Genomic DNA, 16,294 nt, shown 5'->3' with positions numbered 1-16,294 from the left:
CTGGGGTAGTGGTGGATGTTTTGAGGATGCAGACTCTCAGTAAGAGGGCAGTTTCGTTTCGCTTCTGGTGAAAAGTGGCCAAGCTCAACTCACCATGGTACTGCCCAGCATGGCTCACCACTAGTACGTGCTGGGCTTGGAGATCTAGCTGTGCCCGGACAGCCCATTCCCTCCACGGCACTCAGCCCTTTACCCCTACGAAGCCATGGAGGCAGGACTCTGCACCGGCAGGCAGGTGTCCATGCCAGAAGGGCCATCCCAGGCACTGCATGGTTCAGCAAAGGCAAGCCCACATGTTGCTAGGAGCAAGAAGACCTACCTGGGCTTCACTCCCATCCTCTCTGCAGCTGCTTGGTGCCATAAGCACCCACCAAAGGCCATCGAGGCTTCTTGTTGGGGGAGTTGTGGCTGCAGGGTTGAGGAAGGGAGAATTTTTTCTCGAGAGCTGCAACTTGTTCCTTTGTTCCTGGCTGGAAAACCAGCAACAGGGAGCACCAGGCTGGCCCCGGCGGGAGGCTGCTGCCCTGGGCACGCAGTGGGAGAGCTGCCGTTGGAGGGATCGTGGTTTGTCAAACCACTGTAAAGATGCGACAAGGCGTCCCCCAGACAAGGGCTCGGCTGCAGAAAGTCCCTGTGGTGGAAAAAAGTCTAACAAAAGGGAAGAGAAACTGCTGCAACAGTTCTCTAGAGGCTGGCTGGTTATCAATGAGACCTTCCTTATGGTGGGCCTTGTGCTGTGGCGGTGGGCTGCTGCAAGTTTCCCTCCCGCACAAGGGAAGTGGATTCTGGCAGCTGTGCTCATGCGCGGAGAGAGCTTGGCCTGAAAGGAGAGCCGGCAGCAGCCGCTGTGGGCATTTTGCAACGAGCCATCCTCATCTCTTCCCCGAGCAGCTGCTGGCCCTGCCTGATGCTGCTCTTGTGGGACTCCCAGGGCTGCTCAGGAGGAGGAGGATGGACCCAGGCCCCTCTCAGAGCCACAGCTCCATGGCCTGGGATGCTGCCCTGGGGCAGTGCTGAATGGGGAGCTGCTGAGAGCAAGCCCCACGCCTTGGCACAGGCTGTGCAGTAATCTGGGGGGAGATTTTCATGGCCAGGGCTGGGTTTGGATGCAGGTGGCCACGGTGACGCAGCAAACAAGGAGGGTCAAGCTCCCTGCCTCCCAGCGCTAGCTCTGCAGAGAAGAAAAGGCCGCAGCTGGCCGCTGAGCAGAGAGGGGAGCAGGGAGGAAGCAGTGCCCGCAAAGCCAGGGAGCAGAAACTGAAGCCAGCAGCAGTCCTGCACGGGCTGGTGTCCCCGAGGCACAGCAAGGGAAGAGGAAGCAGAGGAGCAGGAGGACGCTGTGTGGTGGGGACGGCTTGGGGATGGAAACCTCCACACGCGGCCCCTAGGTGAGCACAGAACAGTCACAGCTCGGGAGGTTGAGGGTTCAGGGTGGGGGAGAGTAAAAGCAGAGCAAGTGGAGACAAAACTAAGCTAAATGCTCGCCAAGGGGGTGCCAGGAAATCCCACCCCGAGGACCAGAAAGGGTGGGCATCCCTGGGGGAAATGGGCTGAGCCACCACACAGGACAGATTCAGCTGGGTGATAGGCAAGCACAGGGCTCTCTGCGGTCAAGACGGGTGCTGGGGGGAGATAGCAGGAGGTAAGGCCAGTGCAGCTTCAGATAACGCCTGAAGGAAAAAGTAGTGATTAGAAGATCTGAAGGCAAATGGAAAAAAGCAATAAAGCAGATGCACGTAGTGGAGGGCGAGCTGGCCAGCTTGGCCCTGTCGCTCGCTCCAGAGAGACTTGGACTTTGCAACGAAGGAAATGAGTCAAGCTGCTCACATACATCCCCTGTGCCTGACCCAGCTTTCAGGATGGTCCCTGTGCTTGCACCAAGGAGCAGCACAAAGCAACACCTGCACCCGCCCCACCGTGGGTGCAGACCAAGTTCCCTGCGGCTTATCTGTGCATGCAGCTCTCGCTGTGCCCATCTGTGCCATGCAGCAGTGTGGGACACGCAGGGGTGGACGCTGAAAGTCCCCATGCCGCTGTACCCAGTAGGGAGAGGGAGGTGTGGGCTGCAGGCACCCCATAAACTCACTGGAAACGCACAGATGACACATAGCAGGGTCGCCAGAGGGCACTGGGAAGTGCCCGTGCGCTGGTGGGGACACTTCACGGACAGGAGGCTTTCAGCATGGCTTTTCCCAGGGAACGACCTGGAACCTCTGCAGCCACAGGTGCAGAGGGCTGCCCGGTGAGGAGAGCATCACTCAGCCCCGGCGATGCTGAACAGCGGTCCTGCAGCGACCCATGGGCTGGGTCAGGACTCCAAGAGCTGGCTGTGGGACCCTGGCAAGAACCCTCTGGTCCCAGGCACAGCCCCAGCTTGTGCCAGCAGTGGGGAACCCTCCCCGTGCCCTTCCATCGCAGCCGGACATGCCTGCAGTGCACACAAACACCCCATTTATTGTTTGGCACAAAAAAAAAAAAAAATCACAGTCTTGGAAAAAGCCAGGCTCCCTGCAAAAATAAATAGTCACATCGTTCAAGCAAGGGGCCTGGGTGAGCAGGTTCCTGCTGGCCAGCAGAGCAGAGGCTGCGGTGGCATGGCTGCCCTGAGCCCATGGGGTCTGTCGGGAGAGGATGAAGTCCCACCTGGAACAGTGCAAGGGGCAGCCCCCCTCCCCCACAGACCAGGGCATCATCACATATTGGGAACTGGGGAGGGGGTTTCAGCCGGGGGTCCCAACCTGCTCCCCAGCATAGCAGATGGGGCAGCTGTGTCCATCTCCTCCGTGCCCGTGCTCTGGGCCACAGGGGCTAATGCCTTGTGGACGGCCGGGGGATTTTGTAGAAGTTGAACGTGGGTGGCCTGCAAAACCAAGGTCACTTGTGTCACACACCCCCCCCCTCAGCCACAGAGGGGAGCAAGGAACAGCCTAGGATGCACTGAGGAGGCCAAACATCATCCCACCTCTGTGGCCCAGCCCCACAGGAAAGAGGGTGCAGAGACCCCCACATACCCTGCTGGCTTGGAGGAGGCTGGGAGCAGCAGCACCCCCAAACTGAGGAGTGTGGGAAGGTGATGGGGGGACCCCAGAACAGTCTATGCTGCACAGGTCCCATCTTCCCACTCCTCCCTTGGTAGCAGCACCCTCCTTGGCCTGCACTTGCCCTGTTCCCCTCCTCACCCCCCTCCCTCTGTACCCTGTCCCCCCTCATGCCACAGAAGCTGCCCCCCCGCCCCACACAGGGACCTGGCACTGCTACTTACATCTCCAACTCTTCATTCCTGGAGGGGAGAAAAAAGAGGGGACAATGTCAGTGGGGCAAGACAATGCCTCCTGGGACAGCCCACCAGCCCAGCATCTCCTGGTGGGACAGGGTCTCCCCCAGGGCACACAGGGAGAATATGGGGGGCTGCAGGGCGCTATGGTCCCCTCCATCCCAGCTGCCCTATCAGGACACAGAGCACAGGCTCCTACAGCCCCCCCCAAACATTGCTGCCCCCAGAGCATCACTGCTCCTTCCCCGAGCAGGCAGAGCAGGGCCCCACGCTCGCCGGCTCGGTGCCACACAGCTCCCTCGTGCCACGATTTCAGGTCCCCCAAGTTTCCCTGAGAGCTGAGCCCGTGTCTCCAGCCAGCGCAGCCGCCGGCTGCAGGGGGAACTGAAAGGCGCCGGAGGCACTGGTGGGGACCCCAGGCACGCTGCAGGCAGGGCTCAGCCCGGCTCAGCGCCATGTCCTGCACACACCACGCGCAACCGCAGCGCGGGTCCTGGGAGAGCGAGGGCGCAGAGTGAGGAGGAGTGGGGCAGGCAAGGGGAGGAAGGCTGGCTGGGGCCACGCTGGGCACGAGGGTGCTGGAAACCCCGGCTCCCCAAGCGACTGCAACCCCGGAGCAGAGGAGTGGCAGGAGAGTGGCTGGGGATGAGGAATCCCGGACAAACCAGCTGCACCACGGGGCCAAGCCGTAGCACTCAGCAGCTGGAAATCCAACTGGAAACCGCTCAGGGGTCGGCGGCTGTGCTGGAGGTGGGGCTGCCAGTCAGGGGCCCTGGAGGGACAGGGCAAGGGTCCCAGAGGGCTGGGGGGCAGCCCTAGGCCACCGGTGGCCACGGGCATGCGAGCGAACACTGCACCCTCGTGGCAGTGACACCAACCCTGCAGCGCGCTGCTTCTGCGCAGCATCCAGCTGCGCTCCTGTTTTGGGGCCCCAGCACAAAAAATGGTGCAAAGCTGGAGCAAGTCCAGTGGCGACCCCCAAACCAGGCTGGGGGCTGCAGCTTGTGCCGTGCAAGCCAGGCTCCTTCCTCCGAGGGGGGCGTCACATGCACCTTCAGCTGCCCAAAGGTGGGTTGCAGAGCAGAGCCACACTCTTCTCCAAAGCGTCTCCGTCCGTGGAGGCTGAATGTCCCAAGCCACCTCCTTGGTCCCCCCCCAGCCCGCATTACTTTAGGATCAGCCCCACGGGGCACATGAAGGGGAGGTTTGCACTGTGCGGGGGGACCCCAGGCCCAGCATGGTCACAGGGGGCAGGTGGCTCCTCACCGGTAGACGTCAGCGATGTCCATGCGGCGGTAAAACTTGGCGAGTTTGACAGCCAGGATGATGCTGGGCAGCAGGAAGAAGGTGCACCAGCCCAGGCTGAACCAGAAGGCGTTCTGGGTGCGGGGGGAGAGCCATCAGGGCCCAGACAGTGACTGGGAGAGCCTCTTCCTCTCCCAGACCCCCCCCAGAGACCACCCACCCACCCCTTCTCGCAGCCTGGCCTTTGCTTTTAGTCACAGCAATCTGCTGCTGAGCTCTGCTTGCTCGGGACAGGGATGAGTACCCCTCATCCTGTGCAAGAGGGGGACAAGGGGACCTCATTGCCACCCCACACACACACGTCACCCCACACATTGCTGCCCCACTCACCAGAGAGTCCAGGATGTAGTCGCAGGTGATGGCCTCCACATTATCCAGGGTCTGAGCTATGGGCTTGCAACGTGCCACATCTCCTGTCAGCTGGGGACATGGTAGGGACAGGACATGTCAGTGTCCCCAGAACCCTGCAGCCCATCCTCCCCTTCCCACCATCCCACCGAGGAAGGCTCAACTCACCCTGCTCTTGGCCCAGGAGATGTAGGTCTCAAAGCAGCCCAACAGCTCCTCCAGGAAGGCCCACGTCTCCTGGGGGGAGCAAGCAGAGAGTGGAGGTGCTGCGCCCCCAGCCCACTCCATGCCCCACGTCCCCTCTGTGTCAGGATCAGGGCTGTCAGACCACCTCAACCCAGCAGCCATGGGGCTGCAAGCCTTGCCCTGCCCCAGCGCCTTTCCTGGGGTGCCATAAGGGGAGGGGGCACCCAGGGGTGCAGAGGACCCCCGGGGAAGACAACAGGGCATGAAGAGCAGCTGGAGATTGCTTGGCATCCCTGCACAGAGGTAGGTCTTGGTGTGGGGGTCCGGTCACATTCCCACCAGGTGGCCCGGCAGCAGGGCAAGGGGAGCTCACGTTCTTGATGATGTTTGCCGTCTCCCTCTCCAGGAACTCCTGGGTTTCACTGGCTTTGTCCAGCGCAGCTTTGGTCTGTGCCTGGGGTGAAAGGTGCTCTCAGCAGCGTGATGGGGGAAGTGGGGTCCCCGCATCTCCCCCACCCTGCCCAGCAGCAATCCCTGGGGCGCAGCATCTCTGAGCAGTGGTGTCCCCAGCAGTCACACGCTGGTAGTGTGACGCCCTCGGGTGGAGGGAGCCTGCGCCTGGCAGGGTCCCTGGCGTGGGCCCCCTCCCTCTGCCCCATGAGCATCCCCTACAGTGCATGCTTGGGGAGTCCCACAGCAGCCACCAGCCCCCCAGACTGCAGGTTAGCCCCAACCATCTCCACTGCAGGACCTCACAGCCGCTTTGCAGGGCGCCGCAGAGTGGGGTGCCCTCAGGAGGCCCCCTTGTGCCGCTTACCTCGAGCTGGACAGCCCCACTCTGCACGGAGTGGATGTTCTCCTTCAGGCTTTGCTGGGGATGGAGAGAGGGGGATCAGAGGCGTGGACCCCATGGCTCAGCCAAGACCCCACCAGCAGGCTCTGAGTTCTGGGGGAGCCCAAGCCAGCACCCCCAGGACCTTTCCCACCCCGGCATCGCTCACCAGTGGCGCAGAGAAGCTGGTCTGCATCTCCTTGTCCAGCTCCCTCAGCTTGCGAGCATCAGCCTTCAGCTCCTCTTTCACCTTGACGCCCTAGAGGAGCTGCAGTCAGAGGTGCCCCCCAGCACGGGGTCCCTGCCCCACCACAGCCATCTGATGGGGGGCCGGGCTGGAGAAAAGAGCTGGGCGAGGGTGAAGGGCCTTGCCTCCCCTCAGCACCCAGGCAGGTTTGCGGAGGAGCCCCCGCAGCCAGTGGCTTTGGGGACAGCGTGGCCATGGCCCCGGGGTGCTGGGGTCTCTCACCACTTCATCTGCCAGCTTCTCCAGCTCTGCAGCCAGATCTGGGAGGCTTCCCTGGGTCACGTTCTGGTTCAGCTGGAAAAGACAGAGACAGAGCCGCAAGACTGGGGACACAGGGCTAACAGGGGGGCCGTACCCCATCCCCATGGGGCAGAGTGGAGCCAGGGCCTCCCGGGTAGAGGAGTTGCCCCAAGGGTTGACATGGATGGCAGGGGACACGCTGGGAGCCTGCAGTGGGACTCCCACAGCAGCAAAGGGGAGGGGGCAATGGACCCCCTCAATGCGCATCCAGACCCCCGCATCCCAACACCAGGCTGCCCCCAGCCCACCTGCTCCAGGGTGGGGGTGAAGTCGGGGGGCTGCCCAGCCCGGCTGGCATTCAGCAGCAAGTCTCTCTGTCTCTGGGTGAGCAGCGAGATGGGGCTGAGGGTGATGTTCATCTTCTCAAAGGCCTTCGAGATCTCTCCTGTGTACTGCCAGGGTGAGGGGAGCCATGATGGGGCACAGTGCCAGCCCCTCACTGTCCCCCCCCCCAGCGCCAGCCCTGCACCCCCAGCTCTGCCCCCCTGGACCCCAGCACCCCTGCGCTCACCTGACTGATGTTCAAGAGCTCGTCCAGGGACACGCTCTGGTCCAGGTGCAGCGTTTGCCACAGGGCAGCGTCTTGCTGGCACTGCCTGCAGGAGGGTGGCACGGGGCTGAAAGGGGGCAGGCAAGGGCCACCCCTCACCCATACGAGCAAGTCACACCTCCCTCCTTCCCTGGCATCAATGCCTGCCTGCAGCCAGGGCAGGTAGGGCAAGCTGCCCCCATCCCAGGGAGCATCCGAGGGCACCAAGCAGCCATATCTGTCCCCAAAGACGCGGCGCTGGAACCAGGACCCACCTGTACATGTCCGAGAAGTTTGCTGTGCTGCCCTCCTGGCCCAGCAGCTCCGACAGGTTGAAGCCAGGGATCAGGCCAGGGGTGTCCAGGAGCTGAGAGCAAAGGAAGAGATGGAGAAACTAGACATGGTGCAGGGCAGAACACCTGGGAAGAGCATCCCAAACCAGCCAGCACTGCCTCCTCTCCACCAGCAGTCCTTGAAAAGGTGGTGGTGGCTCTGGGCAGGGTTGTGTCCCCATGGGGAGCTCACCTGGAAGAGCTGCTGGCTGCGCCAGGACTCGCAGACGAGCATGTATATGTTCCCCCCCAGCACGAAGGCAATCAGCACTAGCAGCATCAGCAGCCAGGAGAAGATGAAGCTGAAGCCAACCCCTCTGCCAGAACAGAAATGCCATCAGCACCCAGGCATTGATGCCTCCAGCTTGGGAAGCCCAAAGCCTGCACACCTCTTGCCCCCCTGGCAGTGCCAGGAAGCACCCCCATTCCTACAGGCACATCTCTACCCTGCCTTCAGACCCCGGAGCCTGGCCAGGCTGCACTGTGGGGCTCAGGCCCCGGTGTGGCTTCCCCCAGCTTTACAAGCCACCCGCCCGCAGAGCCACGGGACCATGCACATGCTGCCAGGCCCCCGTTGGCAAGGGGTGAACGGACTCCGCTCGAACACCTTCCGCTGGCACCGTGTTTTACCCTTGCATTTACCACCTGCACGGCGAGTTGCCATGGGGCAGGCCATTAAGCTGCAGTTATTTGATGATTTAGGAGCTTGAGCATCCCTGTGCCGGCCCTGCCCACCCATCCCACCGCTCCCACACACATCCTCGGCAGCCAAGGGAGCCTCACGCCATGAAGAAGTTCCCTCCGGCGTTGGAGAGGCTGCTGCGCTGCGTGGGCAGCACGCTTTCCTTCAGCCCCAGGGGCCCCAGCAGCAGCCCGACAACGTTGCAGAGGACCACCAGCAGAACGATGCAGCACAGGACGGCACACACACGCCACCTGGGGCAAGAGGAGGGGCGGGAGCCAGGCAGCAGCACCTGGCACCCTGAGCAGTGCCCAGCATCCTACCAACTGCCTTCATGGGGAAGAAAAAGCCCCCAGGCACCCCGGCAGGGAAGGGGCACGGGTGGCTGCAAGGCACAGCTCTGGCTACCCTGCACCCACAGCCCCACCACCAAGTAAGCCCCCACCTCCAGCAACTGGAGGATCGAGAGCCTGAGCCTCTCCAGACAAGGGAGCCGGGGGATGCAGCAGCCCCTCACCTACCTGAGCCTATCCAAGGTGATCATCGGCTCCCTGTACTCCTCCAGCACCGATACAGCATTGCCCACAAAGGCCCCAACGCTCTCCTCCACGTCCAGGAGCGGCAACTGCTCCTTCAGGCTCCTGACCTCCCGCCCGATGAGGCCCAGCTGGTCCTGGGTCTCTGCAGGGGACAGGGACAGGTTGGCACTGCAAGCTGCTGCCCAGGTCCTGCTTGCCTGAGGCAGGCAAGCCTGGGGCAGCAGGGACCCGGAGAGGATGGGAAGGGGGCAGTCGTGGCCAAGGATGGCATCAGCGTGATGGCACTTGGGGACAGCCAGGGCTGCAGGCAGCAGGGGATGTCTCCAGGCAGGGATGGGGTGAGAAAGGAAGAGGGAGCCCTGGGAGAGGGAGAATTCGGCAGATGGGGCACAAAGCCCTGCTTACTTGTCACCACATCCCGGGACTGCTCTTGCACCTCGGCAGGGGTCTTGTCCAGCGTGCTGTTAACCTGTGTCCGGGGGGGCACACATACAGCTCACGTCCCTGCCCGCAGCCCAGGGCTGAGCGGCACATTCCCTCCATCCCCAGATCCCAGTGGCACAGGACAGCCTGGCTCCCCGCAGCACCCAGTCCACCACGCCAGCTCCCGGGGGTGGTGGGGACAGCGGGCAGGCTCTGGCCGAGGCAGACCTCCAGCCAGCCCTTTCCTCCATGTGACAGCAATGAACTCCCAGCGGGGCTCTTCCCAAGCCACCCCTCGCAGCACAGCCCCAGCAGCGCCAGAAGCACCCAGCCCTGTGCCTGGGTGTGGTGGGGACCCCTTACCTTCTCTAAATCGGCTGATATGTTGGAGCCAGACACATCACCCAGTGCCTCCAGCTGCTGCTCCACACTGGGGATCTGCAGGGGAGAACCTGGGGTGAGGGGGCTGCGGGGGGATGGGAAAGGGACTGCAGGGAGTCCCCTTGTCCCACACCCTGCCCCTCCTCACCATGCTGAAGTTGGAGCTGAAGGCGAGGCCGTCCAGGGACACGTTGTCGCAGGGGTGGCCGCAGCGCCGCAGGGTCTGGTTAAGGCTGTCCCGCAGGCCGGTCAGCCGCTGGCTGTAGTTGCTCTGCAGCTCCTCGAGGTGTGAGCGAGTGCCGGCGATGCTGCCGAAGGCGGCTGCCAGCATCTCCATCCCTGGGGAGAGAGCGGGGGCTCGAGGCCTCATCCTGCCAACGTGGCAGGGGCTTGTGCTCACCCAGCTGAGCCTCAGGGACCCATCCAAAAAAGCAACGTAGGGGCACCCTCCCCAAAGTCCCAGCATTTGCCCCAGGCTGGGGCTGGAGTGGCCAGATGGACCTCCCCTCCCTGGGGGCCTTACCCAAACCTGCTGGAGCCCCCCAGTCATGCACCTGCCCCAGCGTCCCCCTGAATTCCCTCTGAGGCCCTGCCAGCCCCCCAGGGATGGGGCTGCTACCTTGCAAAAGGCTCTGGAGGGATCCCAGAGCCCCATCCGTGCTGCTCCTGATGCCCGAGGCGATCATGCCACCCAGGTTGGGCCCGATGTCTGTGGAGACGGGAGAGACGGTGTCAATGACAGGATCCCCAGCAGCGGGACCAGGCTGCCCTGAGCACCCCAGGGCTTGTAGGAGAGCTGCCGAAAACACTGACACTCCCCTCCAGGACCCCATTCCACATGCACCCTCCAGGCAAGGTGGACAGAGAGGACCCCCCCACCCTGCCAGCACCTGCATCACCCTCCCAGAGGGGAGCCTTAATGGGGAAAAGCAGCAGCTGGAGCAGAGCGGGAGCCTGGAGGAGCCCCCAGACCCACTCCCTTTAGACACCCAGTGAGAACCAGCCCAGTGGCCCCCAGGGTCAGCAACCATCTGCAGCACCCCCAGCCACCTCCACTCCTCAAGCACCCCCAGGGTGCCCCAGCCCCCCCTCTGCCGCACACCCTCACCCTGGAGGCTGCGGTTGGCATGGCTCAGCGTGACGTCGCTGCTGTCGATGATAAAATTGATTTGCTGCAGGGACAGAGATGGGGTGTCAGTGCGGGTGGGGACCCTTCCCCGCCTCCAGCCCCACTGTCACCCTTCCCCAGGGGGGCTCTTTGCCCCCCATCAGGCACCCCAGCCGGCGTGGGGGGACCAGGCGTGCCTGGGGGATGGAGGCCAGGTAGGTGCGGACGTTGTCCAGGGTGTTGTTGACATTGGGGAAGGTGCCAGACACGGCCTGGGAGAAGCGGGCGTTGCTGATGAAGGCACAGACATCACCAGCCCTGCAAGGGAAGGGTGGCAGGGTCAGCGCGTGGTGAGCTTGGTCCCAGTGCTCCCCCCCAGGACCCTCCAAATCCACCTGCACCAACCCCAGGCTGCAGCGTGCAGAGCACAGCGCTGAGCCCCCCTTCCAGAGCATCCCAGCGAGTGCCGTGCACACAACCAAGGGACTGGAGAGGAGGGACACGGGAAACTGAGGCACAGGGGAGCCCGGTGCCTGGTGCACCCACATTTCCCCACAGCGAAGCTGTCGGGAAGGGTCTGCACCGTGCCAACACGCAGCCCCCCGGGGCCAGCTCCCCACCGCCGCCGCTTCCTCTCCTTTGTCCCGCCGTGCTGGGATCTGCTCCTGTGAACAATGGCAGCTTCCTGGCACGGCCGCCAAGCGCCGGCGTTTCCACCCACCCTCGGGTCCCATCCAGAGCCTCCCAGCCAGCGCACTCACAGGAGGAGAGCAGAGACCAGCAGGACGGAGGCCCAGAGCGCCCAGCGTCGGCAGCCCATCCGCCGGCCCTGCTTCTGGTACATGCGGCCCCCGCAGTTCCCGCAGCAGCGGCAGCAGCAGAAGCACCATCCCACCAGGGGCATGAGGATGATGAAGAGGAGCCCGATGGCCATGCAGACCAGGAAACCCAGTTCGTAGAGCAGCAGCTAGGAGAGGAAGAACAAGAGGCAGCATAGTGCTGGCATCCCTGAAGGCCCCCCAGCTCCGAGGGCCCACTCCAGGCCCCCCACGGGGCACATCTCCCCTTGCTGCTGCCCAGCACCCAGGGCTCAGCCTTGGAGCAGCACCGGTCCACATCCCCTGGCCCACCACGGTCTGGGGCTGCCAGCTCCCTGCCCTGGCTGCCCACTCACCTCCTGGACTTGCTCCTCAATGGCCTCCTCGCTCTGGGGCTGCGCAAAATCTGCAATCAGTTCTGGGAGACAAGGAGCCGAGAGGGTCGTGAGCAGGTGCTGGACCCTGGGGGGGGCTCTCCAGGAGGGCCCCACACCCTGCTCACCCCAGAGAGGGGCTCCCAGCTCCGGACATCACCTCCAGCGCTGCCGCTCAGAGCAGCTGTGAGTGCCAGGCACATTTCTCCCTTCCAGCTGTCCCTCCCCAGCCATCGTGTTGCACAGCCCTTTGGCACCCGGGAAAAGCACCACCAGCCCCCAGGCTCCCAGGGGTCCACGGAGCAATGGGGTCCTTGTCCCAATGGGCACAGGGGGGCAGGCTCGGGCGAGGTGCTCTGACAACCACCATGGCTGCCCTCGGGCTGCCCTCCTGCCCGAGGTAGTCACCCAATGGGCACTGCTAGCATGGGATGGGCACTGGGACAAAGTCCCCCCACACCGCTGTCTCTTTCATCCCCAGGGCTTGCCCTGCCCATGACCCACGGCTTCATTACAAGCTGTGCCGGCACACGGTGCTGTGTGATTGTACCCCAGCATCTGTGTGACACAAACAAGGCCACAAAGCCACCACGTTGTTTGCCAGCAAGTTGCTGCCGAGCAGGGGTTGAGCCCGGCAAAGGAGGAAGCACAAGTGCCAGCAGCCAGAGTGGCAAACCCCCCTCCCAAGTGGGCAGCACTTGCCCTGGGGCTATCAAGCAGCCTCAGGGTCCTGGCATCACCCATGCCAACCTGCAGCCACTTTGGGGCAGAGCTGTGCCAGCAACACATCCCCTGGGAGGCGAAGGAGGGAGGGTGGGTGCTGGCAAGCAGGGTGGTGCGCAGGGGGTGCCTGCAGCACTGCTGTGCGGGCGCTGGCACTGGGACACGCTGCCTTGGTGGCCCTGAGCCGGGTCCTGCCTAGGCACACCTTGTCACCTGCAAGCACAGAGGGCTGCAAGCCAGGCAAGGACCCTGCGAACTCACAGGCAGCGCAGGGTTTGCTCTGCAGCTTTCGTTGGGGCCTGGGATTATGATGCTCAGAGGGAGGACGGGGCAGGACCCTGCAAGGTGGCACCACCACCAAAGCCTGTCCTGGGGCTCACCTGGGACTGGCCCCCAGCTGTGATGGGACACGGGCAGCACACAGCTGGAATCCTCAAGGACCCCACTCCATCCCTCCTCCAGACCCCTCCTAACCCAGTACCCTGGCATTTAAATGCTGGGTGGACAGTCACCAGAGCAGGAGGGCTTAGGCTCACCCAGGACCCCACAGCTCTGAGCAGCCCCCCCACACCCCATTACCAGTTCCCTGCTGCCGTGCACCCACCTATGGGCAGCGCGTTGGGCTGCACCAGCCGCAGGAAGCCGTGCACCATCCCCACCAAGCCTGGCGTGCTGCTCCCCGGCGCCTCGGGGCCAGGGCCATACACGGGCTGCGAGATGTTCCCCAGCTCCATCGCAGCGGCTCTGGAGGGCACCTGGGCACAGAGAGGGGCTGTCGGTGTCGTTGGAGCGCAGGGCCGCTCGGCCTGTCCCGCCTCCGAGCAGGAAACGCGGGGAGAAAAAATCAGGCACCTGCCAGCTCCTGCCCGGAAGGAAAAAGCTGGGGAGAGCACCGGGGAGGGATGGGGAGTCCTGGGGACGGCAGGGTGGGGGCCAGGGAGGAGATGCCCACGAGAGACCAAGGGGGTTTTGGGGGATGAAGCGGGGATGAAGCAGGGACGAAGCGCTTACCCTGTCCTCCGGCACCTCTGTGCGCCCACGCCTGCCGCAGGGCGCAGCCACACACTGCCAGCACCAGGGCTTTATGGTTTGTTTAAGTTTCAGCTGCGATTGCTGAAAAGCTGCTTGCCGGGGAAGGCGGCGGTGCCGGGATGGCCCCACCCTGCCCCTGCCCCCTCCTGGCACCCAGCCACCCCGGCCGCCTCTCCATACCCGGATCAGGGTCACCACCAACCCGTCCCAACCCAGGCACCGGGGAGAACCCCCTCTCCTCACCCTCCGCAGAGCTCCCGTGCCCCTTCTGGTTTCCTCCCGTCCCGACCCAGGAGCTGGGTGACCCGTGGTGATCCCGAGGGCAGCCATCCCGCCTGCGCCACCCCGGCACCACCTGCATCCCTTTGGGTTGGGATGCACTGGGCCGGCCGCAGTTTCAGCACAAACCAGCTCTGGCCACAGAAACAGGTTTTGCATTTAAAAAACCTCCCCAAACGGGGCATTGCAGCAAACCCGGCATTTTCCACAGGCACCCCGGTCCCCCCGAGCGGGGGACAGCCTCAGGGGCCCCCAGACGGGATTTCTCCTCCAAGGCTGGAGGTCTGCCAGCGCCCGCCCGGCTCCATCCCCCGCTCCCCGCCCGCCGAGGAGGCTCCCCAGGCCGCGGGAGCCACGCGTGGTTCTACCCCCGCCAGCGCCCCGTGGTCCTCAGCCCCCGCCCCGCCGCCGGGGTCCCGCCGGGGCTCCGGCAGCCGCAGCCGGGGGCGGGGTGCGGAGGGCCGGGGGTCTCTCCCGGTGGTGCCGCGGACGCACCCGGTGGGCGCGGGGCGGGTGCCCCGGCGGTCGCGTCCCGGCGGGCGGCGGCGGCGGCGGCGGCGGCGGCGGGAGCTCCCCGGCACGGCCCGGCCCGGCCCGGCCCGGCTCCGCACCGGAGGCGGCCCCGGGAGGGGTGGGCAGGGCCGGGGGGGGCCGCCCCTTCCGCCCCGGTCCCCCGGGGTCTGCCCGGGCCCTGCGGCCGCCACGGTCCCCGCCTCTGCCGGGAGGGAGCCCCCCGCCTCCGCCCCGGGGGGCCCCCTGCTCCTGCCCCAAACTGCCCCAGCACCCTGCGGCTGCCCCGGAGGGTCCCCTGCTCCTGCCCCGTCCCACGCCAGTACCCTGCATCTGCCCCCAGAGACCCCAGCCCCTGCCCCGTCCCGCCCGGGAGAGCCCCCTGCCCCCGGTGCCCAGCCCCTCTGTCCCACGCCCAGGTGATGCCCCCTCCTCTGCCCCACAGAGCCCCAGCTCTGCCCTCGCACTGCCGGACTGCCCGTGCTGGCCCCTCCAGCAGCCCACCCTGCCACGGCCCCCATGCCCAGAGCCACCCACGCTGCCCACCGTGCCCCCATGCCAGCTCTCAGCCGTGCCCCGCACCTCCCCACCTCCCTCCCCGGTGCAGCCGGTGCCCCCAGCCCCGTGTCCCCGCATGGGGCACAATGTGCTTTCAGACAGGCACCAGCGGGGAGTCGGGGTGAGCCGTACCCCCACGTCCCTTGCACAGCCGGGCTCCCGGCCCCCAGCACCAAAGGTTTGCCGGCTGCCACCTCCCAGGTTACTGCTTAACTTTCCCCGGCACAAGCAGGCATCGCTGCTCTCGGTGACCTCGGGCGAAGGTGGCACGGGGAGGAAGGCAGCTCTGCCGCGGGGTTTCCTCCTGGCCTGGCCCGTGCTGGGTGCCGTGGCACCGTGTGGGACTCTCCGGCTCGGTACTGGTGCTGGGGCAGGGCAGCAGAGGACGCAGATGCCCCCTCCTCAAAAAAGAAAAAAAAATAAGAAGCAGAAACTTCAGCAAGTTTCTCACGGTGCTGGGGCTGATGTGGGGAGGGAGGTTTGGGGGTTTCACGGGCATCTTTGAGCTTTCCAGCTCAGACCATCATCAAAGTGTTGCATCAGGACCCTCTGCCAGCTCCCGGGGGCAGCCGGGCACCAGGGACCCCACGTAGGATGGGGCCGGCTGCCCTCAGTGCTGCGCTCCCCCAAATTGGTGTGCGCCCAGCTCCCACAGCCACACATGGGCAGGATCCAGCCAGGCATCCCTGGGATGCTTCATGGAGTGACTTCTCCAGGAGCATCGGTGGCTGGCTGCTGCTGGTCCTGCCTCTTCTGTGCCATGGCACAGCGCCCGCCTCCCTCCCTGCCTGCCTTCCAGGGGATTGCTCCCCTCCAACCCAGGCATCCCGCTGAGGCAGCCAGAGCCCGGTGCACTTGAGGAGCGAGGGCGCCAACATCTCAGCCCGGGGTGCCACCACGCCACGGGCTCACCATGCCACGAGCTCCCATCACGCACAGGCGCGAAGGGATGGCAAGGTGACATCCCTTGGTGCAGATGCCAACCCAAGCCCTGTCCCTGTCCCCCTGCTCTGAAGATGCGGGCCCATCTTGCCCCCACCCTCTGCTGCATCAGCTCTATTTTAAGAGCCTGTTTTCCCCCACATCCCTTTCCCCCCCACTGCTGCCAGATCTGCCCTCGCCCCAGCGCTACCCACGGCCGCAGCCTCCCTGCCCTGCATGTTTGGCTGGGGGGGTTTGCACTGGATGAGGCACCTGCAGTTTAATCCCACTGTGTCCCCACAGCTGGGGGCTGAGCCCGGCTGCCCGCAGACCGCCCACCCAGGAGAGGCAACAAAATGCCATCTCTGGGGCCAGCTGGTCGAGGGAACTGGGGACCAGCATCTTGTCCCCAGTGCTGGCATGGGGACCCCCAGCTCCTGGAAGATCGGGGCAGCCCCCATGGAGGAGGGCTCTGGGTGGGGGGGGATCAATGCCCCCCCCAGGACTCCCGCATGCCACTCGGCTGCTGCTGCCCTGTTCCCACAGTGGGACCGTGCCACAACTGCTGCTCCCCAGGGGACATGCCCGTCACC

The 16,294-nt window shown here is 64.8% G+C and overlaps 1 protein-coding gene across 1 annotated transcript; it reads right to left on the bottom strand.

Moving 5' to 3' along the window:
- Positions 1-142: 142 nt before the first annotated feature.
- LOC104012664 (prominin-1-A) lies at positions 143-14,743 on the bottom strand. Its single transcript, XM_087766040.1, has 26 exons — positions 14,727-14,743; positions 14,208-14,427; positions 13,006-13,156; positions 11,661-11,722; positions 11,248-11,453; positions 10,684-10,804; positions 10,487-10,550; positions 9,998-10,087; positions 9,527-9,717; positions 9,361-9,435; positions 8,980-9,043; positions 8,557-8,716; positions 8,137-8,289; positions 7,547-7,670; positions 7,297-7,388; positions 7,004-7,088; positions 6,741-6,884; positions 6,415-6,486; positions 6,115-6,204; positions 5,931-5,984; positions 5,487-5,567; positions 5,096-5,164; positions 4,910-4,999; positions 4,541-4,653; positions 3,263-3,280; positions 143-2,860 (listed from the first exon to the last, which is right to left on the bottom strand). Exons 1-26 carry the CDS (start codon positions 14,741-14,743, stop codon positions 2,809-2,811), a joined length of 2,658 nt encoding a protein of 885 aa, XP_087622166.1. The 3' UTR covers positions 143-2,808.
- Between the last annotated feature and the right edge of the window lie 1,551 nt (positions 14,744-16,294).

This window comes from Nipponia nippon, unplaced genomic scaffold (assembly GCF_047370975.1).
Source record: "Nipponia nippon isolate SJK-2023a ecotype South Korea unplaced genomic scaffold, ASM4737097v1 scaffold_3, whole genome shotgun sequence".
NCBI classification, from domain to species: Eukaryota; Metazoa; Chordata; class Aves; order Pelecaniformes; family Threskiornithidae; genus Nipponia; species Nipponia nippon.
This window is presented reverse-complemented; position numbering and strand designations above follow the sequence as displayed.

Excerpts from the sequence above, each read along its gene's own strand:
- LOC104012664 (XM_087766040.1), bottom strand. Across the intron at positions 9,718-9,997 it reads CCTCCAGAGCCTTTTGCAAG|GGATGGAGATGCTGGCAGCC; the intron begins GTAGCAGCCCCA and ends CTCTCTCCCCAG. Across the intron at positions 5,165-5,486 it reads CGGCAAACATCATCAAGAAC|GAGACGTGGGCCTTCCTGGA; the intron begins GTGAGCTCCCCT and ends TGCTCCCCCCAG.